The sequence below is a fragment of the Eleutherodactylus coqui genome, chromosome 11 (genome assembly GCF_035609145.1).
Source record: "Eleutherodactylus coqui strain aEleCoq1 chromosome 11, aEleCoq1.hap1, whole genome shotgun sequence".
Classification (NCBI taxonomy): Eukaryota; Metazoa; Chordata; class Amphibia; order Anura; family Eleutherodactylidae; genus Eleutherodactylus; species Eleutherodactylus coqui.
In genome coordinates, this window is record NC_089847.1 from 121,297,627 (window position 1) to 121,314,272 (window position 16,646).

The 16,646-nt window shown below is 43.5% G+C and overlaps 1 protein-coding gene across 1 annotated transcript in view; it reads left to right on the forward strand.

Moving 5' to 3' along the window:
• The window catches only part of OSBPL5 (oxysterol binding protein like 5), a 124,052-nt gene that overhangs the window by 53,142 nt on the left and 54,264 nt on the right, over nucleotides 1-16,646 (forward strand). Inside the window, exons 2-3 of the mRNA XM_066583437.1 lie at nucleotides 4,916-5,072; nucleotides 6,815-6,891. Coding sequence (XP_066439534.1) covers nucleotides 4,937-5,072; nucleotides 6,815-6,891 — 213 coding nt within the window. The 5' untranslated portion in view covers nucleotides 4,916-4,936. The remainder of the gene's footprint in view (nucleotides 1-4,915; nucleotides 5,073-6,814; nucleotides 6,892-16,646) is intronic.

Here is a 16,646-nt window from a genome sequence, read left to right on the forward strand (position 1 = left end):
TCTATCTATCTCATATCTAGCTATCTCATATCTAGCTATCTCATATCTATCTATATCATATCTATCTCTCTCATATCTATCTATCTATCTATCTATCTATCTATCTCATATCTATCTATCTATCTATCTCATATCTATCTATCTATCTATCTATCTCATATCTATCTCATATCTATCTATCTATTTCATATCTATCTATCTCCTATCTATCTATCTATCTCATATCTATCTATATACTATATGTCTATCTATCTCATATCTATCTATCTATCTATCTATCTATCTCATATCTATCTATCTCATATCTAGCTATCTCATATCTAGCTATCTCATATCTATCTATATCATATCTATCTCTCTCATATCTATCTATCTATCTATCTATCTATCTCATATCTATCTATCTATCTATCTCATTATCTATCTATCTATCTATCTATCTATCTATCTATCTCATATCTATCTCATATCTATTTATCTATTTCATATCTATCTATCTCCTATCTATCTATCTATCTATCTATCTATCTCATATCTATCTATCTATCTATCTATCTAATACCTATCTATCTATCTATCTATCTATCTATCTATCTATCTATCTATCTAATACCTATCTATCTATCTCATATCTATCTATCTATCTATCTATCTATCTATCTATCTATCTAATACCTATCTATCTATCTACCTATCTATCTATCTATCTCATATCTATCTATCTATCTCATATCTAACTATCTATCTATCTCATATCTATCTATCTCATATCTATCTATCTCTCTCCTATCTATCTATCTATCTATCTATCTCATATCTATCTATCTCTCTCATATCTATCTATCTATCTATCTATCTATCTATCTCATATCTATCTATCTCTCTCATATCTATCTATCTATCTATCTATCTATCTCATATCTATCTATTTATCTCATATATATCATCTCTCTATCGCATATCTCTCTATCTCTCACATCTATCTATCTATTATCTCTCGATTGCATATCTATCTATCAATCTAGCTTATATCTCATATCTCTCTGTCTCATATCTATTTAATATCTATCTATATCATATCTATCTATATCATATCTATCTATCTATCTATCTATCTATCTATCTATCTAATATCACACCACATTCCAGCATTTTCTGTTATATGGCAGTATCTCATTGACTGTATCAGTACAGGGAATAACAGGTTTATTAGAAGTTGCAGTGTTGCATGGGGGATCTGCGGTGCGAGAGGCTTCCTGACTTTCCGGCTGCTGATGTTGAAATACTTACTGGATGCAGCAAAAAATCGTGTCATTAGTAAAATGGAGCATATGTTGTCCCCTCGTGAGGCAGCCTGTCTGGGATCCGGGTCCACGTGAGATCCGCATCTATCTCATTCTATTATTTAGAGTTATTTATGTGATAAGAAGCCGATTAGAATGAAAGATTTATAGGATTGCTGGTTCCAGCGCAGACGCTGTGTCCTGCTCATTACACCAGGAGGCGGCAAAAATGAGAGAAAATCACTTTTGAGTGCAATGCCATAGGCTACAGCTATATATTGTATATGGAGGCTTTCGTTGGCTGCAGGCCTACCAGAAGACCCTCAGGGCCAACTCCAGAGGTATGCGGGTCCTATCCGATCCTCAGGGTGACAAGTGTTAAGCTTGTTTACAGTGATTGGCATTAGACACCTGAGCCCAGTAGGACTTGGCATCTGCCCAGTACAAAAACTAACCCTGCTATAGAGGCGATGATATGCTCTGCCACTCTCCTCACAGTCTGGCATACTGATCCTCTGTGCAACAGCTTTCTGCCTGCTTGTCAGAAAAGAAAAACCTCTGAAGTACATGGAGATCTAGCTGAGATGACTTCTGACTGGGAAGTACTTTATCAGCTGCCAGAGGGGGAAGGAGACTAATTCTTAGGCTGTATAGATTAGCAGCATAAAATGGGACAAACTGAAGCAAACAAATAAAGATAAAAAATATCTTTATGTTAGACACATAAATTATATCTTAAAACCCATTATCAACAGCCATTCAGGACCTTTTATAGGTGAGTGCAGCTCTGGAGTTAAATATAGGATGTAACTCAGGATCAGTACAGGATAAGAAATGTAGATACACAGTGACTCCACCAGCAGAATAGTGAGTGCAGCTCTGGAGTATAATACAGGATGTAGCTCAGGATCAGTACAGGATAAGTAATGTAGATACACAGTGACTCCACCAGCAGAATAGTGAGTGCAGCTCTGGAGTATAATACAGGATATAACTCAGGATCAGTACAGGATAAGTAATATATGTACACAGTGACTCCACCAGCAGAATAGTGAGTGCAGCTCTGGAGTATAATACAGGATATAACTCAGGATCAGTACAGGATAAGTAATATATGTACACAGTGACTCCACCAGCAGAATAGTGAATGCAGCTCTGAAGTATAATACAGGATGTAACTCAGGGTCAGTAGAGGATAAGTAATGTATGTACACAGTGACTCCACCAGCAGAATAGTGAGTGCAGCTCTGGAGTATAATACAGGATGTAACTCAGGGTCAGTAGAGGATAAGTAATGTATGTACACAGTGACTCCACCAGCAGAATTGTGAGTGCAGCTCTGGAGTATACAAGATGTAACTCAGGATCAGTACAAGACTGGAAAGGTAATGTATTAACAGAGTAACTCTTTATGTGATTAGATCTAGTTAAGAGCATTTTCTTTATGAAATAATTTGCCAGTTTGCCCAGAATCTTCACCTACAGGTGAATTCTGTGTTAAGGCCCATTCACACTCAACGATTATCGCTCAAAATAGGTTCAAACGAGTGAAAGTGAGCGATAGTCATTACATGGAAACGCGGGCAGCCGAGCACCATTTATTCACTTGTCGCTTATTGCAGAGTTTCAGCCTGCATAAAAATAGTCGTTAGGTAGTTCGTTTATCCTGTGGTTTAATTGGCCATCATTCAGTCTTTGAAAGACTGAAAGACTTCAGTGGACGGGTGATTGTTTGCCTTGCTAAAAACATAATGACTACTTGGTTACTCAGAAGACAATGGTTTTTCTTTATACTAATTAAAATCCTTCCTGCCAGAGTTTCCTCGCATAAACACACGCCCGCCTGAGCAAACAACATATACAGATTTACTTTAGTTAATGAGGAAAATGAAGAGGATTTCAAGTGATTATCTTTAAGTGATATTATGCAACTATCGATAATGTTTAAGCGATTATGTTTAAGCGATTTTATGCAAAAAAAAGGCAATAATTCGCTGAGTCGTGCCGCCATTCAAACGACATTTGTGTGTAAAAGGGCCTCTAGTTGGATATTCCTTTAAATAAGTTTTCTGACTCATGCAAAAATTCTCAGCCAGAAACCTTTTACCCCCAATGTACCTCAACTCTAACGGACCTGTATGACAGCAGTCGGTGACGTCTGTGGTTCTCACCGGACACCCACACGTTCCCTGGGGTCATTGGGAGAACAAGGTCTGTCAGCTCCTCGCAGCGCCCCCTGGCATTGCACTGACAGCCTGCTTGGGCACTGACTGAGTTCTTCAGTTTACACTTAAGACGTCTTGGTACATAAGCAGCCACCACTCAGGGTCTAAATTTAGAGGCTTGTTGTAAGTAATAATCTGGTGCCAGTGGATCTGCGCAGTGCTTTATATTAGTCATAAGAGCGATCTGGATTGTTACTATATTCAGCCCTCGGGTCTAAATGTTCGGAGCTGCAAATGGCAAATATTCTCCAGAACAATATAATGACAGATTACATGTTGACTGCAGCAATTACCGGCTCTGACGGTTGGGTCTGTGGGCTGAGGCCAATGCTGATGGAGTTACAGCTCTCTTTAGAAATATGTCGCTGGTCATTTAATATCAACTACAATATCTGCAGAAAAAAATGTCATGTGTTTTTTTTTTTATTGCTATTTTTATGTTATTTTCCAAAGTGCAAAATGTGTGGTACTGGCTGAAAACCACAAACGAGCAGGCTAGTAGCTATTACCAGATCTTATTACAGCTTTTTGAATCCTGTTTATGCCATGTACACAGTTCAGGTCTTTAAGGGCTCTTACCCGCTAGCCCTGCCCTCTCACGTGGCTAGAGAAGGATCACTATAATAACCCATCTAGCCCCGCCCCCTTTCAAGCCCCCCTCTTGGGAAAGCCACTCTAGCCCCACCCCCTATCTCTCCAAAATATGGGGAGAAATGTCAGAGATCCCCTGAAGCTCCGCCCCCTCCCTCTGGGGGATTCCTAGCCTGCTTCGCAATCTTCTCCTATTGATTTCAATGGGACTGGAGCTGCTGCCGCCGGCCCTATTGGAAAACAATGGGCAATATCGCAGATTATTCTTAGCGCTGTGAGGGTTGAGTGAAGACATCACAAATGAGAATGAAGTCATTGAAAATCATTGGTTTCATTATCATGCTTTTGTCACTCACTCTCGCATCGCAGGAAAGTCTATCGCCAGTGGGTAAGAATCATAAAGGGGTTGTCCGAGCTGTTTTGCTGCAGGAAGCAGACAGCTCCGTACAATTTGTAGTGGCCTGAGTTGGTACTGCAGGCTGAATCCTACTGAAGTGAATGGGACTCGGCCTGCAATTCCAACCCAGGCCACTGCACGATGTATGGAGCTGTGTGCTTCCTGCAGCAAAACATTTAGAAGTGGGAAACCTCTGTAGGTCTTCATTCACGTTACATTTCCTCCTCATGTCCAGTGGTCCCGTCTCTGTTGACTGCTGAAATCTAAAAATGGGATTGGGACAAGACCGCTAGACATGAGCTATCTTGACCGTTATACACAGTTGCTGAAACGGAGACCAACAGGATTTATCTGAGCTGCACCAAAATCTGCAGCAAATCAGCGATGTGTGAACATTCCTTGTACTTTATATTTTTCAGAAAACCTCTGCGGCGCACAACATGAAGGAGGAGAATTTCCTCCGGCGCAGATTTTCCTTGTGTCCAACCGCCATTACTCCTCAGAAACATGACAATACCAAGCTGGCACGGAACTTGTCCTTTGGAGCTGATCAAGACATCAATGCGCTTAATACAGGTGGGTATTGGGGGGCTCATTAATATGCAAAGTACCCGGAGGTACCCTGGCGGTTGCCTTAAGTAACTCACAAGTACGAAGTAGAAGAGACGCTCAGTGCTGTTGATGGATCTCATCGCAGCTTTATTTAGATGTACATTATTCTATCAGTAGAACGGATCGTGTCTTGTTAGCATCTCACGTGTCCTACAGCATGCTACATAAGATGCCGACCCTCGGAGGTGTCAGCTATAGCTTGTGATGGGAACTGCATGCTATTGGATGTACGAATTATGCCGCTACACACAAGCCATCGATCACAGAACACAATGCGTTGGCCCGTCTACAATGGTGCAAGGAGCGTCATCATTGGACAGTTGAGCAATGGAAGAGATGGGTTATAGAAGGCCTCATATCTTGGAGCCTCTACCACCTCCCACTGGTTTTGGGTTATCATATGCAGTGAAGCAGTGACCAATCATGTTTGTGAGCCCCTCCTTGAAAGCCTAAGGCCTCATGTCCACGGGGAAAATCAGGCCCGCTATGGATTCTCCATGGAGAATCCGTAGCGGGTCCCTCCTGCCCCGCGGACATGAGCGCTGAAAAGAAGAATAAATAAGAATAACTTACCCGCAGCGGACCGGGCAGGTCTTCTCTTCTTCACGGCCGGATCTTCCTTCTTCGGTCTGGCGGATGTACTCGGCACGCCGGCAGCGTGCCACGCGCATGCGCCGGGCATATCCGCCGGGCCGAAGCAAGAAGATCCGGCCGTGAAGAAGAGAAGACTTGCCCGGTCCGCTGCGGGTAAGTTATTCTTATTTTAGGTCTCCCGCGGATCCGGACGGCTTCCATAGGCTTCAATAGAAGCCTGCGGGAGCCGTCCCCGGGGGAGACCCGCACGAAAATGGAGCATGTCACGTTTTTTTTCATGCTCCATTTTTTAAAAATTCACTTTTATTGACCATCCGCGGGTATTTATCTACCTGCGGGTGGTCAATGCATCCCTATGGGGTGCGGATCTGCATGCGGGTGATCCGCTGCGGATTTAAAATCATATTTTGCCCGTGGACATGGGGCCTAAGAGGGTCACTGTCTTTCTCTCTCTCAGACCCAGAATGCCTGCCTTTACGTGGACAGCCTATTGATTTCAATGAGAACTGTGTAATACTTCTTTTCCCCTGTGGAGGCACTGTAGGGGAAATGAACACTTGCTACTGGGTTAATGCACAGATTACAACAGCAGTGGGACGACTTGTGATTAGCTTATTTTTAAGGATCCCCGTCTAACAAAAAGAGATTGTTCAACGTGGAAAACCCGTCAGGTTGCCACAACATATTCAGGCAAAAGACGTTCCCCCCTCATCCTCCACACCCAGGTACGTCCATCTGGTGTGAAGATGGAGTAGCATGATTTGTTACTCCATAGAACTTTCTTTCATTGCTCAACTGTCAAGACAATGATCCTTGTACCATTGTAGATGGTAAATGAGCCGATGCATCATTGACGTTTGCAGGGTGAATGGAGGGAAATACCAGCTGAAATGCATTGGACGTTAGTAGAAAGTATGCCACAGAGAATATCCAATGTCATTAGGGCCAAAGGAGCCCCACTAAGTATTAACATATGGAAATAAATACTTTTGGTTCTTGCTCAGGAGTCCAATTACTTTTGGTAGGATAGGGTATATTTTGGCTCTTGCCTAAGCCTAATTAATGCATAAACACTGCTGCGGTGTTCATGGTCTTTTATTGGTCCTCTGCAGGGAAAGATACAGAACACAACAGTATACCACCAATTCTGAAGGATGAAGCTCCGCTGACTCCAAATGCTGCTAGTAAGGTACCAGATATGTGATTAATGTATATCTATGACTTGTACACAAGGAGATATTCTGGAATGGGCAATTTACACCTAAAAACCCCCATGCCTCATATCTCAGTATCTCTTGTCTGATAGATCCATATCAAAATCTGCAGCAGAACCGCTACATGTGAACCCACCCTAATACATGTGGGTATATATATGTAATGTGGTCAGAAGGATGCATGGAGCAGGATTAACAGCCAAGTCCACTTCATAACCTTGGTTGTCCGCTGGTTTTAACAGCTGACAGTCAATGGCAACTGTGTGATCGGAGTTACGTCCAATTATGGCAGTTAACTATTTAGATGCCACAGTTGAAACTGACCAGATATCTAAACAGCCTGCCGGAGGGGGTGGGGCCCTGTGGTGCCCCACTGGCATTGTGCGATGCAGTTGTGGGATACCAGTGGATCGTAGTGATGGCACCCACAACTGCTATTCATGGATGCCTAATAGGCAGCATTGAAAATTATTACATACTGCAATACTAAGGTATTGCAGTTTATAGTGCAAGTGATCCAGTGATCATATGACTAAAACAAATGTATGAAAAGGTTTAAAGGGGTTTACCAAGATTCCAACTTTTCGCCTACCCACAGGATAGGGGATAACTTGCTGATCAGCGGGAGTTTCACTGCTGAGACCCCTGCCAATCTTGAGAACGGGGGTCCTGTGTCTCCCATCCTCCTCAGGGCTTATTCACTGGAGCGTATATCGGCTGCCGTTTTCACGGTTGGCCGATATACACTACCATCTGAGCTATCTCCCCTCTTCCCTCCCCGACTCTCTGCCTGTCTCCTCCCCTTTCGGCTGTTTGCAATGAGAGGGGGTTGGACAGGGGGGTGGCGCTAAGATCCGAAGCAAGCAATGGGAGGGGGAGGAATGGGGTGGAGCTTAGCTCCGCCCCCTCCCATTGCAAACAGCTGGAGGGCAGGAGAGAGGCAGAGAGCTGGTGAGGGGGAGGGAAGGGGAAAGACAGCTCAGATAGTAACATATATCAGCCGTCCGTGAAAACGGCGTCCGGTACACTCCTGTGAACAAGCCCTCATTGTGAGACCTCCACTCGACCCCTGTCCTGTGGTACAACTCTTTTAATAAATTTTTTAAAAACCGTAATGAAATAAAAAATAATAAAAGATAAAAAAAAACCTTTCCAACAAATGTGCGAACTATTAAAAAAATCATACATTTTGTATCACCGTAATTGCACCCACAAAACATAGATCTCTTACTAACTTTTTGTACTGCACTGTAAACTCTGTAAAAACGAAACCCCAAAATTGCGCCATTGCATTTTTTTTCTATATTACCCCACTTAGAAATTTTAAAAAGTTTTCCAGTATATGATTTAGTAGACTAAGTAGTAAATTTAAAAAGTACGTTTCATGCTCCAAAATGAGCCCTGATACATTATGCAAGCCGAACAATAAAAATCTTATAGCTCTTGAAAAAAAAAAAAAAAAAGTTAAAAATCTCTGGTGTCGAAGGGGTTAAAAACCCCATCCGCATGAAGCTGAAAAAAAAAAACCTGTATGGAATTAAGGGGACGCTGCAGATTATACTAAAATATGCCAAAAAATAACATGCAGCAAAAACCGTAACAAAAAAGTCCCTGATAGCATCACTGCCTTCTATTGTGCTGGGTGGATGGAAGCGAGACATAATGGGCCCATGTAACGCTGGAGCCAGCCCTGATCGCTCGCATGCATTATCATGGATATTAGTCCATCCCAGAATATCTGGCTGCCTCTTCCGTGTCCTAGCAACCGCAATCCATGAAATACCCTCCCAAATCTCGAGCGTGCAATGAGCGGCACTATGAGGAGCTGCTTCTGTAATGGTATAATGGAGCTGTGAAGTCAGGGTCCGGCCCCACTGCCGGAGACTGCAGCAGAATCTGTTCCAGGCCCTGGTGGTAAATAATTCATGTCAGCCGCTCTGCAGTAAACATACTGTACATAACCCAGCGCCGTGCCCATGCATTATTCATACCCACAACCTCCAACCTGGGAAATATGCAAATTATCCAGATTGTCAATAAACACTACATAGTGTTATTACTACACTTTACTCCTTAGGATTAAATATTGATAGCTGCGCCGAGACTCGCACAATTCTCCGATTCAAGGGGCCACTCTGCTACAGCTTCTGTTTCTGCCTATTAGAAATGCATATTCTTTACTTTATCATTTGTTTTTTCTTTTTGGCTGGAAAGTTAAATTTAGTTCTTGTATTGTGGGGTTAAAGATTTTTTTCATATATCTCCCACACCACCCCCACTGTGCGTAATCTTCGTGTGATGACTATATCACATGACCACACAGATGTGATGCTTGTTAGGGTATATGCATGTTATTGAGGATAATCCTCTGCTTAGGTACCCCCCCTATATCAACTAAAGTAGTTGCAGTTCTGCAGAACCCGGCCCAGCCTCCTAGAATGATAGGAATGGGCAACATGTAATACTACATTTGCCCTGCAGAGGTCACTGTGGGGAAATTGAGTAGCTGCAAGTAGCTTCTCTTGGTGAAGTCAAGTGATCACTTGAGGTTAGGGAGGTTAGACCTGCTGATCACTGTAGCAATTTCATTCTGAGATTTCCGGTCACCTACGCTGCACTCGCTTGTGTAAATATGACCTAAGTGGGTTTTTCACCTCTGAACTATTGAGGATCTATCCTTAATGACACAAGTTGTACAGTTACATCCTGTGTGTTCAAGGTTTTTATGGAGGAGGATGGGGAGAGTCCATACAATGTGGGTGCCGGCTGTTTTACAGCCAACACCCACCCAGCAACAGCTGCAGTCCTCACTCCCGCTGATTGCGGCTGTCAAGCCTTTAAATGCCGCTGTCAATTCTGACAGCAGCATTTAAATGCTCCAATCAGAGTTTGGATGTCCCGAACGGCCCCCCGCGATGAGATTACAGGGTGTCCTTCAGTTGCCATTGCAGATTGCCTATCAAGCCATGCCTGGCTTGATAAGCTACCTGTTAAATCGCAGTGTAATGTAATACTACGATATTGCATCATACTGCAGGAGCGATCAAACAATTGCAAGTTTATATCTCATATGGGGACAAAAAAAAAAAGTTTTATTACAGAATTGCACTTTTTTTTGGTCACACAGTCTCCAAGAAAAACAATAATAAAAAGTTATCAAAAAGCCATTGTCACATTCGTCCTTGACTGCTAACATGAACAGGGTATGGGGGGCAGCCAAGACAGACGCAGGGAAGCGCTGGTACAGGTGGTTAGATGCAGAACAGACAAAGAGCACCTCTGCAGGAGGATAAAGGCCTGTATATCTTGACCGTGCCACGTAAATGCAGAATAGATTAAGGGAAATCCTTTCCCTGCAAACCTCTACCCCGGGAGGGAGCCCTGCCTAGTTGGCGAGCCGATCGCTTCCGAGAGGTGCGGACCCACACTCGTACCTAGGCCACTACAAATCCCTAGCAGGAGGCCCTGAACACATGGGGTACAGTACACGGAAATAAGCAGGACAAGTACAGACAAACAATAGACACAAACAGGGAACAAACCAAAACACTGAAGCCAGACACACAGGAGCTCTGAGCAGGAGGACTGCTCAGGGATCACTGAAAATTAATCAGCAACCCCCAGTCAGTAAGAGCTGGATCTTTTAGGGAGGGGAGAGAAGCCGATTGGCTGACAGAAATGTCAGTCACCAGCCACACCTTTCAGACACTAGCAGGACTAATTAACCTAGACTAGAAAACACAGGATTTGTTAACCCTGGCTAGTCTGGATAGAACCTACAGAAACTAGGTGACCCAGCTGAATTTTGATCCTGCTTCTGAATTAACCTTCACTTTAATCACTCTGGTATCTAACCCTGGACTACCTGACCAGTCATTTGGCCCATAGTTATTCTCCAGTATTCTGATCAGCTTGTTCTGGACCTGGATTTAGTCTTCTGATTTGACTTGTACTTATATTCTGTATACCAGGTGTTGACCTTAGTCTTCCCATGGTATATGCTCTTCCTGTCAGTTTTCCAGTAGGCCCTCTGCAGACATAACCAGGGAGATCCTTGTAGCCAAGGCTGGTTGCAAACAAAGCATGGCCCTTGGCAACATAAAAAATGTGGCCAAATGCCCAAATATTCTACCAACACCAAAGGCACATTCAGTCAATTCAGGAGGTGGCGTGCAGAGCGCCCTCTCTACATTATCCCCATCATTGCACAATCCCCCTATCTATAATGACCTAGATAGTAATAACGCTACCTGTGGTGTCTCAAAGAGTAATAGTATACTCCCTTCTGTGCCCTCTGTAGGCCCCACATTGAAAGTGCCGCTTTTAATGCCACTCGCACAGTAAATGTGCCCCCTTTTATGCTCCTACTCAGTAATAATGCCCCTTATATAACCTCATTCTTTAATAATGCCCCTGTTGTGCCCTCAGGCTTTACTAATGCCCTCTTTATGCCCTGACTTTAATCATTGTACCTTTATAACTTCACTCTTTAAAAGTGCAGCCTTTATGCCGGCAGTCTTTAATTGTTCCCTCTTTATACCTTTAGTATTTAATAGTGCCTTCAGCTTCTAATTGTGCTACCTTTATGACCCGAGTCTTTAATAGTGCCTTCTTTATGCTCCCTGTTTTTAATTGTGCCTCCTTTAAGCCCTCCATCTTTAATATTGACCCTTGCATGCCCTCTCTTTAATAATGCCCCTTTTTCCTGTCCCAGTTTTGGATACTACCCTCAATCTGTAGTAATGCCCCCAATCTTTATATCCCCCACTCAGTATTAATAATGGCCTTTTTTGTGCTGCTGGTTTGGTCTCTCTTCACTTCTGGGGTAGTGCAATCATGTGACTGTTGGGGCCAATCCCTGGCCTCAGCCGTACGATCACTGAGGCTGGGGACTGATCATCTGACCGGCTGCTGGGGGGCAGTGAAGTGAAAGCAACAGCAGGTGAAGTGAGAGGGGAAGTGAGTATTCAGTTTTTTAAACGTTGTTTCCCTATAAATGTCCCGTGCCTGTGATTGTTTGGGAGTCGCCCTGGGGATTAGGGCCCTGGGCAATTGCCCATTTTAGCCACTCCCCCACATATCCTCCAATGCTGGCAATGCTTGTAGCCAAGTCCCACCCATGAGGAGCGCAAAGATGAAGACCAGGAGCTCTCAAAGACTCTACTAAATGGAGCAACTATCGCCAAGACCAACCGGCCTTTCCAGATGAATGAGCTAGACCTATGCTCATGATCAGTCTTCAAGAAGACCCCTCTATAAACTGTTCTCATGTATCCTAATATTGTAGATTCTCAGTTTGATATTTTAAAAATAACAAACTGTATAAGAAAAGCTGCTAAGATTTGGTGACAGAACCTGCGGCAACAGAAACAGCGATTTCAGAATACAATTTACAGTTGAAATTTGCTACAAATCTGAAGACCTGTAGAAAAATGTCTTTAATTCAGAGGAATTACCTTTACCTGGGAGACTGGAGAAGTATGGTAATGAGCAATTACTATGAAAAACTGGGCAGAGTGGCAGCAGGATAATGTAACGGCGGCACGTAATTATAGCAATTTCCAATGGGCACCCAGGCGGAGGGACAGGAGACTAATGAAACCGGTGCAGAGAAATGCCTGGGAGCTCTAGAATGGTGTCTGGCATTTCCCAGATCCAGATGGTTCCTCGTCGAATTGATCCTCCTCCCATCTTTTATCCCTACCTTATTTTTAGGTCAAACATTCTGATACGGAGCTCCAAATCCCCTGCAGGAATGCTAATGAATGAATGTAATTATAGAAATTGAATGTTCGTTCGTCAAAAGAAGTTCCAACTCCTATAAAGATATACTATGAAGTTAAAGGGGTCGTCCGGTTACTGGACAGCGCTGCTTCAATAGGACCCTCCGTGTTAAAATAATAAAATGAACTATACTTACCCCTCCGTTGCTGCCGGGATCCAGTGCTGTAGTCCCGCTGTGGTCCCAGTGATTGCTGTGATAGATGATGTCACAGGAAATCAAGTGTCCGTTGCAGCCAATTAATACAGTATTTTGGCGCATAAATACGCACAAAGATAGGAGGGGTTCTCTTACTGTATATTGCCAGCCTCTCTGCTGTCGGAGCCTATCCAATGTGTCACCTCATGCAGTACTGGCTTTAGCCAGCAGATAGCGCCGTTTTATAATGGCAGAAAAAGAGTAAGCCCCCCTAGGAAAGCCAGGATACAAATTAGATTGGAAAGGGTTAATAAGATGCTCCAGAAATGTTTTATTATGGGGAATATAAGTATTGTCAGGGGAGGAGGTGGTGAATGGTTTCTGCGGGGTGAAGGTCTATGGATACTGTATCTTGTTTAGCAGGCGGGATGTGACCTCACACAGCAGATACATTGATTCATCCTCTGCCGTATTGTGGCCTCTTTTATGGATCGCCCTGGAAAGGCGCTGCAACGTGGAGCATTTTGTGCTGAGAGAAGCAGGAACCTTTCCATAAAGCTCCCCGGTGACATTTAACCAGCAGGGACGTGTCGGACTTAATTTCTTTAGTCCTGTTGAGAACAGCAGAATCTTCTGAGCAGCTAAATCAGGAGGAGCCAAGATTCACAATACTAACTCTGCAATAATGGACTCCGTGTCCTGAGGCACCTGTTACCCCTTCTTCTTGGCACAGGCAACTGACGTCTACAGTTCTGGAACAGAATATTCCACATCATTTTCCTCCTTCAAAGCAATAGTGCCCCCTACTGCTCAGGAGAAAGACATTTAGGTCTACAATGCCCATGCTGGTATATAAATGTAAAGTATTTCTTACCTAAATCTTCAGCTCTATTGGGGTTCACTTGGCTTGGTCTGTGTGCAGCAAGCGCCGGATATTCTTTTTTTTCTCACTTTTAATTGTTTATTAATTCTACTTTATTGTCCTTGCTGTAATAGAAATCTATTTTCCGTATACTGATGAGCTTGTATGGCGGTATTATCTGGGCACAATATGGTGATACTAGTTAAATCCTGTGTCATGGCGGTATTATTTGAGCACTGTATACATAGCTGTATTATTTCGGAACTGCATAGTGGGATTATTTAACCGCTTAACGGCCTATGACTGATGCATATACATCATGGATCACAAGGGATCATATGAAGCAGGCCCGGGAGCCAAGCTGACTTCATACCCTGCGGCTATCAGCTGTTTCTGCCACAGTTGGAGCGGCTCTGACTGCAGCTTTTAAGCTGCTTAAGTATTGCGGTGGATGCTGACTGTGGCATCTAAGCAGCTGGCAAGGGAGGCCTCCTCTGGCATTCCATCGCCCTCCCAACACTCAACGTGATTGTGAAGTGCCGATGGGTTACCATGGCTGCCTGGAGTATTGTGAAGGCTCTCAGGCCCGGGATTAATTGGCTGCTGGTATTACTACAGCTTACCCTGCAGAAAGCAGGTACCTTTACACTGCACCATCAATACAAAAATAAAACGTTCTGGGGGTCAGCAGATCGCGAGAGAAATAATTATTTTAGTAGTTTTTATTTTTTTAATGTAATAACACATAAAAACTATATAAATTTGGTACGGTTGTAATTGTGCTGACCTATAATAAAGAGGTAAAGGGGTTATCCAGATGTAAACTTATCCAGTAGTAGATTGATGGGACTTTTCTGCCAGGAACCCTTATTGAGCAGCTGTTTACAGGGCTGGTGTACACATGCATTGAGCAGACAGCTCCGTTCCCACTACAGTGGCCAGACTTGGTATTGCTGGCCAATTCCCCACTGAAATGAATGGGAACTAGTTCTCATGGAAGTGAGAACAGAGCTGTCTGCTTCCTGCAGAAATCAGCTCAGTGCACAAGAGTCTTGGGTGCATATATTGTATTTCAGCCGCACTTCAGTAGCGGTGAGCGATTCCAGAGACCTGATTGGTTGTTGGGTACACACCCCCCCTTTGGAGATGTGCACGAGTGCTACTTCACGAGACCAGCGGGGGGTTGGGTTTAGGGTTAGGTTTAGGCTTAGGCTTAGGGTTAGGTTTAGGGTTAGGCTTAGGGTTAGGTTTAGGCTTAGGGTTTGGGGTTTAGGGTTAGGCTTACGGTTTAGGGTTAGGGGTTAGGTTTAGGGTTAGGGTTTAGGGTTGGGGTTAGTTGCCGACCCTCCTACAGCCCTGCTGCTGCTTATTTAACGGGCCGGCCACTCGTGCACATCTCCATAGGGGGGTGTGTACCCAATAACCAATCAGGTCGCTGGAATCGCTCACCGCTACTGAAGTGCGGCTGAAATCCCAAATATGCGTCCTGGGTCACAGATCCCCGCCAATCTACAATTGATGTCCTTATAATGAGGCTAGGCCATTAATAGTTTACAACTGGACAACCCCCTTAACGTGCCAATTTTACAGCACTGATAATGTTATAAAAACCAGACCCCCCAAAAATGGTACAATTGTGGTTTTGTTTTTGTTTTTGTTTTTTATTTTATTTTTACATTTCACACCAGAATGCATTATGTGTTAAATAATACAATTAAATATATAACTCATCTTGCTGAAAACACGCCCTCATACGGGTTAGTTGATGGGAAAATAAAAAGTTTATAGCTCTTAGAGGGTGGGGATGAAAAATGAGAACGGGAAAAAAAAAGTGGCTGGTCGATAAGGGGTTAAGTAATGTGTGATTGTAATAGTTGGACACTGTCTGGCGGTTGTAATTGAGCACTGTATGACGGCGTTATGTTTGGCTCTGTAGAGTGATGCTAGTTATATAGTCTGGCTGTATTAGTTCGGTATTCTATGGCCGTTACTTGAGCACGCTACGGATGTTCAGTATTGCGCAGTCTCTGTGTGATACCGCATTAACACGACCGTGTGCGAGCTCCACCCGTAAAAATAAATATTGAACCGCACACAAACGGTCCGTCTGCTGTCATGTGTTCCTGCACTGCATGCCCTGCTCACGTCTGTAAAAACATGCAGCGATTTTTTATTTTTTTTCACTCGGACCATCTGTCATATAAAAAACGGACCGTCTGAATTGGCGGCTGTGTTTACAATTTTCATCCGACGGGCAGTAGCATAATGAGGCTGTTATACAATCAGTGTCTCTCTAACAGAACATGAAAGATCTTTTGTCCAATGCCCGGTCAGGAACGCTGTCTTTTCTCCTTAGGGAGAGCACCTAGATGGTGAGTGAGGAGATTTATAAGGCCATGCATGCTCCTCTGGGTAATATGCAAATAAGGGAGATGGAATAATACCTCTGCAGCACCACCTATCGGAAGGCAGCATTCCTGCAAGTCAATGTTAGACTCTTTATACAAGCCTTGTAACAATGACTGGGTATTGAAAGCCAAGCCTGAATCCATACATAGACAGCTGTTTCGGAGTATTTGCCCCTCATCAGTGTGCAGTAGGATCCTGGCTTGGCTAGAGAGAGGCCTGTGATATGGGTTAGAAATGCTATCTTTTCCCCTTAGGGGGAGCACTTGGAAGGTGTCACTGAATACGTATGGCCGGTCAGAACGACTGTAATGGTGGATACATACTAACATGCGAATGGCTGCATCAACGTAACAATAATTTGTACAACAATTGTTGAACCATCGACCTGCTCTTGTGGAGTGTGTATGGCCACTTTTACATCACATCCATATTTTGTGCCAGACTACGCCCTTTATGATCCCACTCAGCTATATACTTTTTTAAACACTTCTGAAAATTGTCTAATAAGTTGTGAAAAGTATCAGAATTTGAGCCAGAAG